The 14,457-nt window shown below is 42.5% G+C and overlaps 1 protein-coding gene across 1 annotated transcript; it reads left to right on the forward strand.

Moving 5' to 3' along the window:
* The first annotated feature begins 888 nt into the window (after positions 1-888).
* Positions 889-10,818, forward strand: LOC120458767 (kinesin-like protein CG14535). Its single transcript, XM_039646540.1, has 7 exons — positions 889-1,117; positions 2,834-3,240; positions 4,547-4,889; positions 5,828-6,067; positions 6,788-7,378; positions 7,528-8,572; positions 8,727-10,818. Exons 2-7 carry the CDS (start codon positions 2,899-2,901, stop codon positions 9,571-9,573), a joined length of 3,408 nt encoding a protein of 1,135 aa, XP_039502474.1. The 5' UTR covers positions 889-1,117; positions 2,834-2,898; the 3' UTR covers positions 9,574-10,818.
* Positions 10,819-14,457: the final 3,639 nt, after the last annotated feature.

Below are 14,457 nucleotides of genomic sequence, written 5' to 3' on the forward strand. Positions count from 1 at the left end.
CTATTGCATCGCAGGGGCGCTAAAAGCTATGGATTGCAATCTTTGTGTGCAATATTAAACTATTTTAAAAATAAACAGATATTTAAAAATGTATAATATATATTTAAACTATTTAAAAAATGTATAAACAGTTTTATAAACTATTTCAAAAATGTATAAACTGTGTTATAAACTATTTCAAAAATAAATAAACAGGTTTTCTACTTATAAAGCTAAACACCTATTTAAAAGCTAAACGGGCTCAAAAATATTCAACAACAACACTACTTTTGCAAAGTTTTTGAATTTTTAAATGAAAAAAGTGAAACAAATGAAGCTTATTCTTTTTTAATAGGTAACACCAAGTAGTACGTTACTTTATTGTTTTTAGATTAAGTAGTAATAATTAAAAGTGCCTAAAAACCATCTGGTATATACTGTATGTTACATTATTGTTTTTAGATTAAGTAGTAATAATTAAAAGTGCCTAAAACCCGTCTGACCATGAACATGTTATAGTAAAGACGAGGTATCACTCTATTTTGATGTATGTTCCTGGCCAGTGAGCATTTTGACGTCTACAATATAAACATCATTTGCGCTGTTCCTTTTGTTTTAGCCTCGCTGATTTTGTTTACCTGAGCCTCAAAAGCCGCTGTCGTTGGCCGAAGGAAAGAGATTTTCCGGAAGAGAGTGGATGAGTGAAAGAGTGAAAGTACGACCACCCTTGGGGGTCAGAAATGTGGCGTTACCATACGCGATACGCTCTTTCTTCTGGCACGCCTGCGCCAAAGAGAGGCGGAAAACTTTGGGGAAATGGAAATTCAGGCCCAGACCGAAGACCAAAAACCGAAACCGAAACCAAAACCAAAAACCCGACTTCAGTTGCCATTGTAATGCCAACGCAATCGGCACGCGTTTGGCTTTCGCGCCTGGCGGGTTTTTTATTTATTATTCGCTGAAGTGACAAGCCAACACAAAAGAAAAACAACAACGCTCGCTGAGAATCGGGGAAAATCCCAGTGTGTTGGATAAAGTATATAAATCATGTGCGAGGAAATCAAGGCAATTCGGAAAGTCGACGGAGTTGAGCCAAAGATGAAATCAACAGCGAGAAATTGCCAGTCATAAAAAAAGGGTTTGTGTTTGTTCCTGTTTCGTGTGTGTTTGCGTGCTAGTGTGTTTGTGTGTTTGTGTGTGCTTGTGCGTGTGTGTGTTGTGCCAAAAGGGAAATCCTTTAACCCCACTACTCCGCAGGACTCTTAACCCCTGACTTTAGCTAGACTCCCCTATTGTGCGTCGTGTACAATTAGAAGGCATTGCCAATCGATTTGTGTGAAAAGCCAAAGCTAAAACTCAAAAGGTGGACGACGCCAGTCCTCCTCCAATAAAAAAGCGAACTCAAACCGGGCAGGCAACAAAAAATAAGGGACAAACCCATAGGAAAAGAATGGAAAAGCTACCAAAGACCAAAGAAGTTCCCTCCAGTTGGCAGGTGCGCGTAGCCTGAAAAATGAAGTTGAACCGACCCGAAGTTGTTGCCTGTCATTCAAAGGGAATGGCAATGGAATGGCAATACAGAAGAGGCCAGCATGGATGGGATGAGGAATGGATGGAGAAATAGGTCTGGGAATCGGGGGACAATATTAATGAAAGACGATGCAAAAACGTCACGTTTCCCCAGTCAAATTGAAATAATAATGAAGGCATTGAAGAAATGTCACGGCTCGCGACTGACAAGGACTGACTAAAAAAAGAAAGAAATCCCATGGAATTTGCATGAATATCTCAAAAGTAAAGTTGAGCACAACAAGTAAAGTTAATAATTTCAGTGATATAAAACATAACAAGCTTGATAAGAAGCATGCCCCAAAAGCATGCCATTCCGAGGGGAAACGCACATCTAAGTTTGAGTGACACGCCTTAGAAAGCCCATCCCAAAGGAACATTTTAAAGACATTAAGGCGGTTCCTTGGAGAACTGAAATAATAACTCAATTAAACTTAAGAATAAAGAAGATAATAATGTAAAACAACAATTTTCAACTAATTCCAGAAGTTTAGTGTGAACATAACAAACTTGAATGGAAAGTATTTCCAATAAAACTACATTTAAATATACAACCGATATAAAACTACATTTAAATATACAACCCATTCTAACGGCAATCATAAAAAAGTTATTAAATAATTACCATACAAACCCAAAGTCCTACTGTTCTAGGTAATAGAATGCAAAGCCTCCGAACACTTTATAGCACCAACAAAGAACTGAAAATTGTTAAAAGTCTGGGCTTAAAACTTTTAATAGCCGAAAAGGAACTTAAAAGCGTGTACATAAACTTTTCAAATAGAATTAAACTGATGTGAAATACGACTGTCCCAAAAGAACACTAGACAGACAACGAACGAAGCGCATAATTTCCCACCATAAAAGCCCAAGCAAATTCAACATAAATTTGATTTTATGCACAAGATGCTACAAGTGAATAAAACACGAGCTTAGTGACAGTGACAGTGCGAGCGTGATAGTGATGATAGTACAGTGAAGCATATGCCCAATAAACAGATGGCCCATAACCATAAAGCGAAAGTGTTATGGCCATTACCGAAGGGCAAGGACCCTTCTCTATGGCAGGACCAAATAACTTATGCCCATCGGCCCGAACCGAAATCGCAATTTATGACAGGCCCGGCAACTATTTAAGGAGCCATAAAGCCCCCCAAAAACAAACAAAGTTTATGGGGAGTGACGATTGCATTTTAAGATCCCCGACATAAAACAAAAGCCAGGATTTGGGCCACTTATTAACTCCCAATTTTATTCGTTTCCCCCATCCCCATCCCCTCAAAAGGAAACGCAAGTGCTTCCAGCAATAAACTTCCACCGCCAACTGTGGCGACCAATAGTCAAGGAACGATGGCCACCAGTACGTCAAACATGTCCCGCAACGGTGGCTTCTGTGGTGCACTGCAGCGGGCACCGCCGCCAATGCCGCCGACCCTCATCCGACGCCTGAGTAGCCGGGAGTGCTACGGAGTGGGCAAGGTGAAGGTCATGCTGCGGGTGGCGGACCGGGACAGGAACTCCGGCGGAACAGAGCCGGACTTTATGGCCCTGGACAAGAAGAAGCGACAGGTCACGCTCACCGACCCGAGAACCGCGTGTCCACCACCCCAGGCTGCCCAGGAACGGGCACCCATGGTGGCCGCCCCCAAAATGTTTGCATTCGATAACCTCTTCACCGGGGAGGATAAGCAGGTGAGTTTCGTCCTGGTTAAATTATGAGCTTAGTGGAAATCTGAAAAAAGTGCACACTCACTCATGGATGTCGTTTCGATTTAGCTAAATCATCTATAAACTGTAATGTCAAAAATATATACTAAAAATCTCTATTAAACAATCAGTTCAAATATATAAATGAATTTTTTAATGTAAACTCCCAGTAAGAAGAAAGAAGAACTCAAGTTTAAACGTTTTCAAAATAGTGTAAAAAAAATGCAGCTTTAATTTAGAGTTAAAGTCCGTTGTATTATAAATAATTTTATATGGTTACTTTTATTTAAAGGTAAACAGGAAATTTTGTTAAAAGTTAAACAACGGCAACCGTTACCAAGTAAACTAAATATTTGATTGGTAACTGTTGACACAAAGTATCATTTAAGTGGCAAATAAACCATATTAACAGCTATTAATTCTTGATAAACAAATAAGAAGCCCACCTAATATACTGGTAAATACAATATTGACAATAAAACCATTCGTTATGTACATAAAACTACAAAAACAAAACTTCCGCCAGCTGAGAGTTAACACTTTGCCAGTGTACTTTCCTTTTTAAATCAACAAAACTTTCCAGACTTCTCGCGATTTTATTTGCCTTCAGAAAAATTTCCCTAACGTAAATATTGAGTTGCAATTACAAAAGTTAAATTGACCGTGGGAATCCTTTTGTGAGTAGCGAAAAAATAACAAAGGCACACATCTGTGCGTTATATGAACAATTTGCGCAAACAAAAAATGTCTCGATTTTGTCTCGAAACCTTGCCATTTAACTTGTTAAAAGATTACAAAAGAGGTGTTAGTAATTCCAGAGTATAACAAGTCACCACAAAATACCACAATCAATCTTCATAATTCATAGCAAGCCAAGTTCGTTTCCAAGATTTATGACCCTCGAAGTGCAATCACTCATAAGGCAATCCCTCAGACCGAACGAAAGAAATACCCCCAATAGAATTAACACATACGCGCATTGTCCTGCCCCATCGGATCTAATCAGCAATCGAATTAACCCCGCAATCGAACCCAATTCCAGCTATTAAAGAGAGCCCATTAGTATGCCTTGTTAGCCACCACCCACTGACCGCCACTCCACACCTATTCGTTTGCTATAAACAGTGGAAAAAACTATTGGAGCTTGTAGTTATTCTGTAAATATTTAAATATAAATAAATATATATGTATATAAATTAGACACTGAAATATATTACAGCTTAAGTTATGTTCTCAAAACACGTTTGAGCAATATTTTAACATTTTTCTCTCTGTGCATCGTATATTCCAGTCGGATGTGTGTGCATCGGCGCTGAGCGAAGTGATACCCGCCGTGCTCGAAGGCTCCGATGGCTGCCTGCTGGCCATGGGATATCCTGCCACCGGCCAGGCCCAAACGGTGTTGGGCGAGCTGGGCGGTGGTGGGAGTGGGAGTGCGACTGCTAGTGGGAGTGGCAGTGGGGGGGCGTGCTCGCTGGGAGCAGCACCCTGCGCCATCGCCTGGCTGTACAAGGGCATCCAGGAGAGGCGGCAGAAGAGCGGAGCCCGCTTCTCGGTGCGGGTCAGTGCCGTGGGCGTCAGTGCCACCAAGCCGGATGCGCTCTCGCAGGATTTGCTCATCTCGCATGCAGCCGGTAAGCATATGGCAGACAGGAATCCCTTTGACTAGGATCGGGAGTCCAGGGCACAACGCTTCCAGGTCAACTACTAAATGTGCCACTATTTATTAAAAGCTGAACGCATACCTCCCTTTGCAAGAAATAATTGTCTTTAGGACTTTATTTGATTTTTACGTGCTAGATGAATGTTTTTGTTACTTAACTGGGCGTTGAGCATTAATAACTTGAAGATACTTTTATAGCCACACAAACAGTTAGCACAGACCTAAAAAGGTTAACCTTAAGCTTTTCTATGATCAAATATAAACTTGATTTCAAATGCTTGCTTAAAATTCTTTATATTTTAATTTAAAACAATTAACTTTTTTGAAAAACGTAATCAAGCCATATATATATATAATATTTAAGTTAGCTAATCGAGATGAAAAGTAGACTTAATTAACCGGGGTCAGCGAGTACACAGAAAGGCTAATTTTGTTTGGGTGTGCCTGCTTCTAGTTACCCTCTTTAACAGATCTTTGCTTAACCGGGCCTTTTCCTTTAATTTTGGGCAGTTAGTGCTGGCAACTGGTCCACCTGTTAGATGCCAGCGGGCAGAATTGGCGGCTGGATAAATGGCTCCGCTGTGGGCGGGTGCAGGGGGCGTGGCTTGGCGTAATGTTGCCCCTGGGCCAAACAATGATGATGATGACGGGGGCGGGTCGGGGTCGTAACTGGCCCAATTTGAATAAACTTAACCTGGGCAGCAGTTCCGCCGACACCAAACACCCCGCCCACCTTCTTATCATCAACAGAACAGCACCCCCTCCTTATCCCCGTAGAATACGGCGTTTATTCCCACATAAAACCTAATGCCCTTTTCATTCACTCCCCGCTTCTTCTGTTCTTCTGTTCTGCTGTTTTTTTTTTCGGTCTCAATACTGGAACTCCTGGCTCCGACTACGGCTACACAGAATCTGACGACTCCCCGGGGATTTATTTGCGTGACGACTTCCTTGGCGGTCCAACGGAACTACGTGCACCCACCGCCGAGCGTGCGGCCCTCTTTCTCGACTCTGCGCTCGCCGGACGCTTAAAAAGTTCCGGCTCCACGGCATCTGGTGGGAGTACTGGATGTGCCGCCGCCCCCTTGGAGTCCGCCCTCATATTCACGCTGCACGTCTACCAGTACAGCCTGTCCCGCAAGGGAGGTGGTAAGTGTCCGCCGACACATTGTTGTTGTCCTGCCCTGCAATACCCCCCTTGTTGCTATAAACTCTGGAGCCGTAAAGCTTGTAAAAATCATAAAATATGGCAACAGCTACAATGTATCGCATAGATACAGTGCAGCTGGCATAACTTAAATCTCTATGTGCAGGGGGAAAATGCAGTAAGTTGTATCTTTAGTATATTTATTAAAATATTTTTAAACAGTATTATCATATAATAAACCGAATTAATAGCCAGTATTTTTAAGATTACTTAACTTCTACTAAAAATTGTCAGAATGGTTTTTAAACTTTTTTCTGATAAGCTAGTGTATTTCATTCGTCGGCTTCCCAAGCGCTCACTTTTTCTTGTTATTGCTATTGTTGCTGCCACTTTTGTTGCTGCTGCCACTCAAGTGGCCCGCTAAATGCTTCACTACCACTAGACGGCAGCGCCATTAAAGTGTCGCATTTCCTCCACTCCAACACCCAGCGCCACCCCCATTTAAACCCACTCCCACCCACTTGCCTTTTATTCAAACACAAAGAAAAATGGAACCAACTATGTATCAGTTATGCATATGTATTTTATAAACTGATTTTTTCGAGTTTTTCGATTTAAAACCAAAATTGACCAATTAAGAAACGATTTTAATTAAGAAACTTATTATGATAAAACGTTGAATTGATGAGAACATTTGCTGTCAATATTTTCTCTCTGTGCAGTGGCTGGCGGCCGGAGCCGTTTACATATCATCGACCTGGGCGGGTGTGCGAATCGCAGCGGGGGACTGCCGCTGTCGGGGATCGGGAACATACTGCTGGCGATATTATCCGGCCAGAGGCATCCCCCACACAAGGACCACCCGCTGACCCCGCTGCTCAAGGACTGCCTGGCACCCATCACCTGCCATGTGGCCATTGTGGCCCATGTGCGACCGGAGCAGAGCTACCAGGATGCCCTCTCCACCATTCAAATCGCATCCCGAATTCATCGCCTGCGTCGCAGGAAACACCGTGTTCCCATGCCCTTGGCTGTGGGCTTGGCCCAAGGACTCGGCGGCAACGGCTCCTCGGCGGGATCGGGTGCGGATCCCTCAAGTTCGGAAATCTCTGCCGACACAGTAATCTATATGGGACCCAATGACGATGCCACGGATGGGGAACATCCGCCCGTATATCTGCCATCGCTGACTGCGGGGGATAATCGCGGGGTGATGAGCAAAGCCCTCAAGGGGAGTGGGCTGGAGAAGCCCCCCTCGAAGTCGGCTTCCAACAGTCCCATGATGATGAAAAAAGCCCTGGCAGCGGAAAAAGGTAAAACACTTATGTTGTATAAAAGATAATCTGACTGTGATATAATTTATTTTGCCAAAATGTTTAGTGCACTTAACCTATGGCTACTATTACAGCCATATTACACGTTTATTTGCATTTCTCATGTTTAATTTTCTTTCCAATTGCAGCTAAAAAGCTGCCGGGAAGCCACACGGGCAGCCTGAAGCGCCAGGCGGGAGCGGGAGCCTGCTCCTCCCCAACGATTCCGCACGAGCAGCCACAAATGCAGGCCATGGGTTCGCCAATACCCATACCACGACACATGGTGTCCAAGAGTTCGATGGTGCCATCGCCGAAGGGATCGCCCATGCGAAGAGCCCATCCGGGAGCGGCTCTCGAGCAGCTGGAGGCGGGAATGAGGAAAATCACGGAAGAGCAGTGGATCGATGGACCTCGAGTGTCCAGGGCCAAGGTGGCGGAAGCACGTCATCTGATGAGGGAGGTGAATCATGTGAAGCAATGCGAAACCTGGGTGGATGGTCCCAAGTCGCAGTCCTGCAGATCCTTGACAGCCGGCAATCTTCCAGCAGCCGGTGGCAGTCAGACGCAGGGCTATGGGTTTATGGATGCCCACAAGAAGACCATGATTCGCCAGTGGGTGGAGAATCAGACAACGCAAGTCTTCCAAAGTACAGTGTCCGCCAGTAATTCTCCCACTGCTTTGCACTGGAAACTCTCCCAATTGAAGCAAAAGTCCCTGGATTTACCAGACAGACCTGCTTTCAATACGGAACCCTCCCTGGATCTCAATCAGCCGTGCTTCGAGAGTTTACCCCTCCTGGATCCAGCTCCACCGGATGGCGACGAGGACGAAGACAGCGGTCCCTCAGAGGTGCCCCCTGCTCTGCCATTACTGGACGATCCGCTCGGCTCCAGGGACATCTCACAGGATAACCTGCACCGAATGCTCTCGCGGCATGTGTCCAGGGAACAGCTTCATGAGGCTGAACTGGTGGCCAGTCGGGCGTCAACCTCGCATCATCCATCCCAGCGGAGTATTGATTGTGGTCTGCAAGTGACGGAGGAAGAGATTGCGAGGACCATGTCCAGAGATCGGGATCACGATCCCAGTGCACATCCGCTAACAGCTTTGAGTCACTGCGACAACATATCCTTCGTGTCCAGCTTCAACATGGCCTGTGAATCCTTCAGCGAGTGCGGCGAAAGAGCAAGGTGAGTTGAAGTACTTCTCGAAAGTAAATAAAACTTGAAAACTTGTGTAGCAGACTGAGAAATAAAGGGTCCTAACTCATCTTAAGTTTCCGTCCTTAAAGATAAACTTTTTAAGTATGCCATTTTTGTGCTTTGTATATTTCATCTTTCGTAGACAACAATTTGATCAGCTGGCTCGCCTGCATGAGATCTTCACATCCCAACTGGCCATGGCCGAGGTCACGCCCTCCGCCGCCCTTTTCCGTACCGATATTGGAAGTGTGTTCAGTGAGCCCGTTTATCACTTCAATGTGGGACAGAGTAGCGTTTGCAGTGAACCAGCCTACAGACTGACACCCAGTCCGCCAAAGCAACCATCGCACAGTCCAAGTCAAGGGTCACTGCCCAGCTTGAATGGCATCATGGAGATAGCAGGGATGGATGATTATGCCCTACTCCGTCAGCCAGACGGCGCCTCCGATCCCAATCTGCAGAAGGGTGAGAAGAGATTCACCCCACAGCACGATGATATTTGCGAGTTGGATGAGAAATCCTTGGCGGCGGCGGTGGGCAAGAGAAATTCTCTGGAGGATGCACAGCACAAGCTGAACGAGATCACAAATATCCTGCCGCTGGCTGCCCAATCGCGACTTCCCCTGCTGCCCCTCAATACCAGCTCCGAGGCCTACGACAGTGGTCACGATTCCAACTCCACTCCGAGGACTTCCAAGCATTCGGGCATATCCCGAAGGGCAGAGAGTGGCTATCACAGTGTGGCCACCGTGCGGGATTCGGATGAGAGTAGCTTCGCGTCCGGCATGTCCAAGGGTCAACGGCATCGCATCACCGTTTCGGGAACGGGAGCAGTCACATCGGCGGGCATTGGAAATTACCAGAGGCAGTGCCACAAGAAGCGACATCGACAGGATCAGGCTGGCAACAACAAAGGCCTCTGCAACTGGCTACTGACTCCCTTTTCCTGCACTTATCCAGAGACTGAGGGTGAGATCAGCGATTTTTAAAGAGCAACAAGACACCGCATCCAAGTCCAAAACGCCCACCAAAAAACCACGCAATGAACCGAGCTAGTCCAGCATTCAAAATGGCCAAACACAAAAACATGCAAAACGCAAACCAAAAAGGAAAAAAATATCATACAGTTTTAGGAAAACACGACTAGGTTGGAGTTTAAGGATAGAGGATCTTTGATAGCGACTGATTAACTTTTACTAGGCGACGGCTGCCACAACAAAAACCAAACACAAAAACCAAAACAAATATACCACGCGAAGAAACCAACCAATGGAAATTGGTTCATGCAATTTTAACGTAATCTAATAACTAACCCAATTACCTAAATAACTCATAATAAGATCAGTGGACTTCGCGGCGTGTGTAAGGCAGTTTAAAGCTACTTTAAATGAATTTATGAAGCACGTTGGTAGTCAACGGTATTGCGATAAAGTAAAGTACACATATCCTTAGACCCATCTGTATTTCATTTGGCCGAATGTGCATTTTACAATAGCATCACGGACTCTTGGCTTAACCATATCTTTAAAATATCACCTTTTATACAACTTTAATTTTTGACTTTCTACTGTCTTACACTAACGCGACCCACTGAATACGCTATAAATCAATCGAATCAATCACTCACTCACTCACTAAATACACGCATAAGTTCAAACGGGGCTTTAAATATCTTAAGTTGCCAGCTAGCATAATGATGGAAAGTCGAGGAACAAATTTCAAATTTGGAGGCTAAGGATCTAAGGATGGTGTATCCAAAGTTTGCGAAAAAGAAGTCTCGACTATCTCTATTGTATCTATAAATATTGAACATAAATATATTATTAACATAATCAGGCTACAATCACTATGACTTTACAATGCAGAGATACATCTATATACATACACTATATATACACGCAAACGTATTTATATACACACTCAATATACATACATATATCATATAGCTATTTATTGTTTAGTTTGGGTTATCTGTTCGGGCAGTCGATTTAAGATCAAGTATGCTAAATGTTGAATGTTTGCTTATTCAAACGATTTATTGCCAATTATAAGTTACAAAATGTTTAAATTAATTGTTAGTTAGCTAAAGTTATACACATCTACTACTAATCATGAAAAAGAGCGACAAGAACCAATGACTATAAAGCGAAACGGTTTTTGCACAGTAGACAAATGTTAAACATACAATTTTGTTGCCATTTTTGCCTAAATAAACTATGTTACAAAACGAAAAACGAACAAAATGAAAATGAAACGAAATGAAATGAAACCAAACGAAAGCATATAAAAAATTCAACAAAAAAATAAATAAATTATATATTTATCAGAGATACATATACTATAAGGACGGCGAATCGATGGATGATTTTAAGGAAACCTATTGCATATTCTATATAAATAACGTAACAAACATATTATACAAAAAACATAATGAATGCCAGCAAAATGAAAGACGCCCGGAGGTATGCAACGAATTGTGTGCCAGCCGGGAAAATCGAAAATTTTGTGCCGCATTTTGTTCGTTTCGATTCGATCATCAAACTATAATTATAATTATCGACATTCCTTCATTGCCTTTTTAGTCAGCGTCATCAGCATAACATATAAACAAATCGAAATGTCTAAGCCATGCAAACACACTAATTATATTGCATTATCCATACATATTTCGTACAATTATTATTCCACTTATCCAGCGTAGTTAATCACCCACGAAACCCGCTCTCGTATGCTTTGAATTAAAAACATAATCACCAAAAGCCCAAAAACAACCCCCCCACCCCCCTCCCCGCACTCACAACCCAAAATTCTTTCAACCAAACCCAAATTGCAATGTGCAACCTGGAAAATCCAACCTACGTACATATACTCGTACGATACATTCAAACATACAAACATACATCTATGATGGAGTCGTCGACTTCGGCGCTGAATACAGACTAATTATTTTTTATAATATAAACAAATTGACAGCTGGTTTTATTGCTAACTGGGTGGGACATCCAATGAATGCGAAACGGGGGATGCTCCACGGAGTTGAAGTCGGTCTATGTAGGACCATGGTCCGTGCTGTTCCTGCCATTTGGCTGGAACGTTGTTTGCCTCAGTTGTCGGGCAAATAAAGTTGACGTTTTATAGATAGAGACATGTGCGCGATACACCCATCCAATGTGTGTCGTACATCTAAACGTGGCACCCCCCCCCGCACACTTGCCCCAAAAAAAGATGATGGAAACGTGCGGGGCGGCGGCGAATCGTCGAACAATAAAACACGAAAAGGAGAGCAGAACTTTGCAGAAGTGAAGTTTGTATACCCTGCCGGCTTAAAAGGGGAAAGGTTGTATAAAGCATCCTTTTGCGGGGTATGCGGGGTAAGTATGTGGAAAAGTCAGGCAAATGTGTTTGCACTCCCCTCAATAAATACTGCAATCTTTTGTAGTTGAGTGAAGAACCCTCAATACGGATAAATAAAATTGAACCCATGTCTAGAATTTCTTCAACATTGTTTGCGTTCCAAATAGAAATCTTCAAAAGAACAAACAAATTATTTCTGAGAAGTATATATTTACTTCAAAAAAAAAACCTTATATTAATTTAAGTAGTATATTAAAAGTAAAGATAAATAAAAAGCACTTGTTTTTAAGCAAAAAAATTGTCCAGAAGGCAGGCTAACTTTTGGATGTTTTTCTAAACGTATTTTTTTTTTAAACTCTATAACACATAAACCTGCTTTTAAAGAATGTTCCATCGAATTATTGGTACACAACTTTCGAGATACCCTCGTCGCTTAGAGTACAACAATAAAATGTGTTGGCACCTTCTGGCAAATGCCGCGCGCTCTACAATACGAAAAAGTCGTATAAGTAAAGTTCTGCCCCATCCCCCATTTACATCCTTCACTTTTCCCATCACCCCCGCCCCCAAAGTCGAATTTTCCCCGTCCAAGAAGCCGGCAGCGATTTTTCTTGTTTGCTGCCTGCGTCTTCGTCCTTTGTCTGCCGCCCTTTTCATGTCGCTTTCCTCGCAAACGTCGCCATTTTTTGCAGCAGCAACTCGAAGGCTTCCCGCTTTTTGTACTTTTACAACCCTCTTATCGGGAAAACTTTAAATTTTCGCATTCGCAGTCACAAATGCAAATGATGCCCCGCCCACAAGCTACACTATTAAAAAAGTTATCAAGCTCGAGGTCCCAGGCTATTTGCCGATTTCTTCAAAGATTTTTTTCCGCTTGTTAAGCCAATAAAATAAAATACTTCTTACCATGAAAAAATACTTTAAATAATGCAGTTACTTGAATCTACTTGATAATGTATATAAATAAATATTGATTATTAATAAATAGGTTTGTTATTTATTTGTAATTAAAAGGTATACAAATTATTCTTGACCATTTAATTAAAAGCAATTTTGGTTTATTAGAGAACTGTTTGTGTTTTTTTTTAGGTGTGGATACATTTGGGAAGAAAAATCACGGGAACGGGTAACTGCGGGATCCTTTGGCTGCTCGCAGGGAGTCTGTTCACCATATGTTGCCAATTGAGGCGAAAATCGAAAACTCGTCTATGCTGGAATTGTTTATGACCCCAGCGGATTGGGAACATTGAGGGACTGACTTTCCTTATGCCCCTCCCCACACTGGCTCCTCCCCCTTTAGCGCATAACCCCCATCCAACAAACCCAACTAACCCACTATTCCATCACCTTTTTCTGCTTTTCGCTTCAACTTTTTGCCATATTTCGCCGAGTTTTTCTGCTGTCGCCTTTTAATTATGGCTCGCAAATTATTTTCGAATTTTTCCATCATACTGCGGAAATAAATGTTGACTGCAATTTCCCACCGTCCACCTCCTCCCCGCGCCATCCCTTCAACCCAATTCCGAACAGGATGGAAAAGGATTCGAACCATTTCTTGTATTTTTCCTGTGGGTTTTTCCTTTTTTGCATTTTCCCTCTTATTTTTGTACCACTCGGTTTATTTATTTCGCCAGGTAGCAAGAGTTTCCAGAGTCCAGGACTCGGGAGTTGGAGTTTCCTGATGGAGTTCTGGTCCTGTTCTTGTTGCTGCTGTTGTTGTGACCTAAAAAAATATTCACACTCACTTCACTTGTCAAGTTGAATAAAGCAAAACGCTGCCCTGGAACCACGATGGGCGTTTCAGCGGGTGGAAAGCGGAAAATAGTCATAGTTGGGAAGTGGAAAAAATTTATAGAATTCGTATATGCAAATACAGCGCATTTCAGATTCGTAGTGCAGCTCGAGAGGATGCAATCTCAGCTCAAACAGACTGGGATAATAAGTCATCCATTTTTCACCAAATAATGCTGCAGGGTGCCGAAGGTAGCAATCTTATTTATTTATAAGAATGCATTATGAATTCAAACTATACTTCTTGGCACTATCAGTTTGATATTTGTAATATACATCAGGTTTTTTAAGTTAATTATTTTTTAGTTAATTATTGCTGTCTTGTTTTTGCGAGCAACTTACAAACTTGTCACACTCTGTACCGTTATATATGTTTGCGCATACACTCATTAAAATTCTTTCCACTTGCAATTATAGTTTGTCACTTGGCAGCAGCGCGAAAATACATAAAATATATTGGTGACAAGCGAGCAACAAATAATAAAAGTGACAACATCGAAATCAGCGCAGTGTCGGAAAAAAGGAAACACACGCGGAAAACTATTGATAAATGTCATCACCGGGTTTCCATTCGCCGTGTATCATAAGTGGAAAATAGATTTTATAATGTGCACTTGTTATGCGAAAAATTTAGCACTTGTCCATAAACTAAATTGACAGTAGAGTGTTCTAGGCTACTTCAAATCGATTGATACTGTAATAAACTTGTCATAGCAAGTAAAGCAATA

Source organism: Drosophila santomea, chromosome 2L (genome assembly GCF_016746245.2).
Source record: "Drosophila santomea strain STO CAGO 1482 chromosome 2L, Prin_Dsan_1.1, whole genome shotgun sequence".
NCBI classification, from domain to species: Eukaryota; Metazoa; Arthropoda; class Insecta; order Diptera; family Drosophilidae; genus Drosophila; species Drosophila santomea.

Excerpts from the sequence above, each read along its gene's own strand:
- LOC120458767 (XM_039646540.1), top strand. The coding sequence starts at position 2,899 with ATGGCCACCAGTACGTCAAACATGTCCCGCAACGGTGGCTTCTGTGGT. Across the intron at positions 6,068-6,787 it reads CCTGTCCCGCAAGGGAGGTG|TGGCTGGCGGCCGGAGCCGT; the intron begins GTAAGTGTCCGC and ends CTCTCTGTGCAG. Across the intron at positions 7,379-7,527 it reads AGCCCTGGCAGCGGAAAAAG|CTAAAAAGCTGCCGGGAAGC; the intron begins GTAAAACACTTA and ends TTCCAATTGCAG.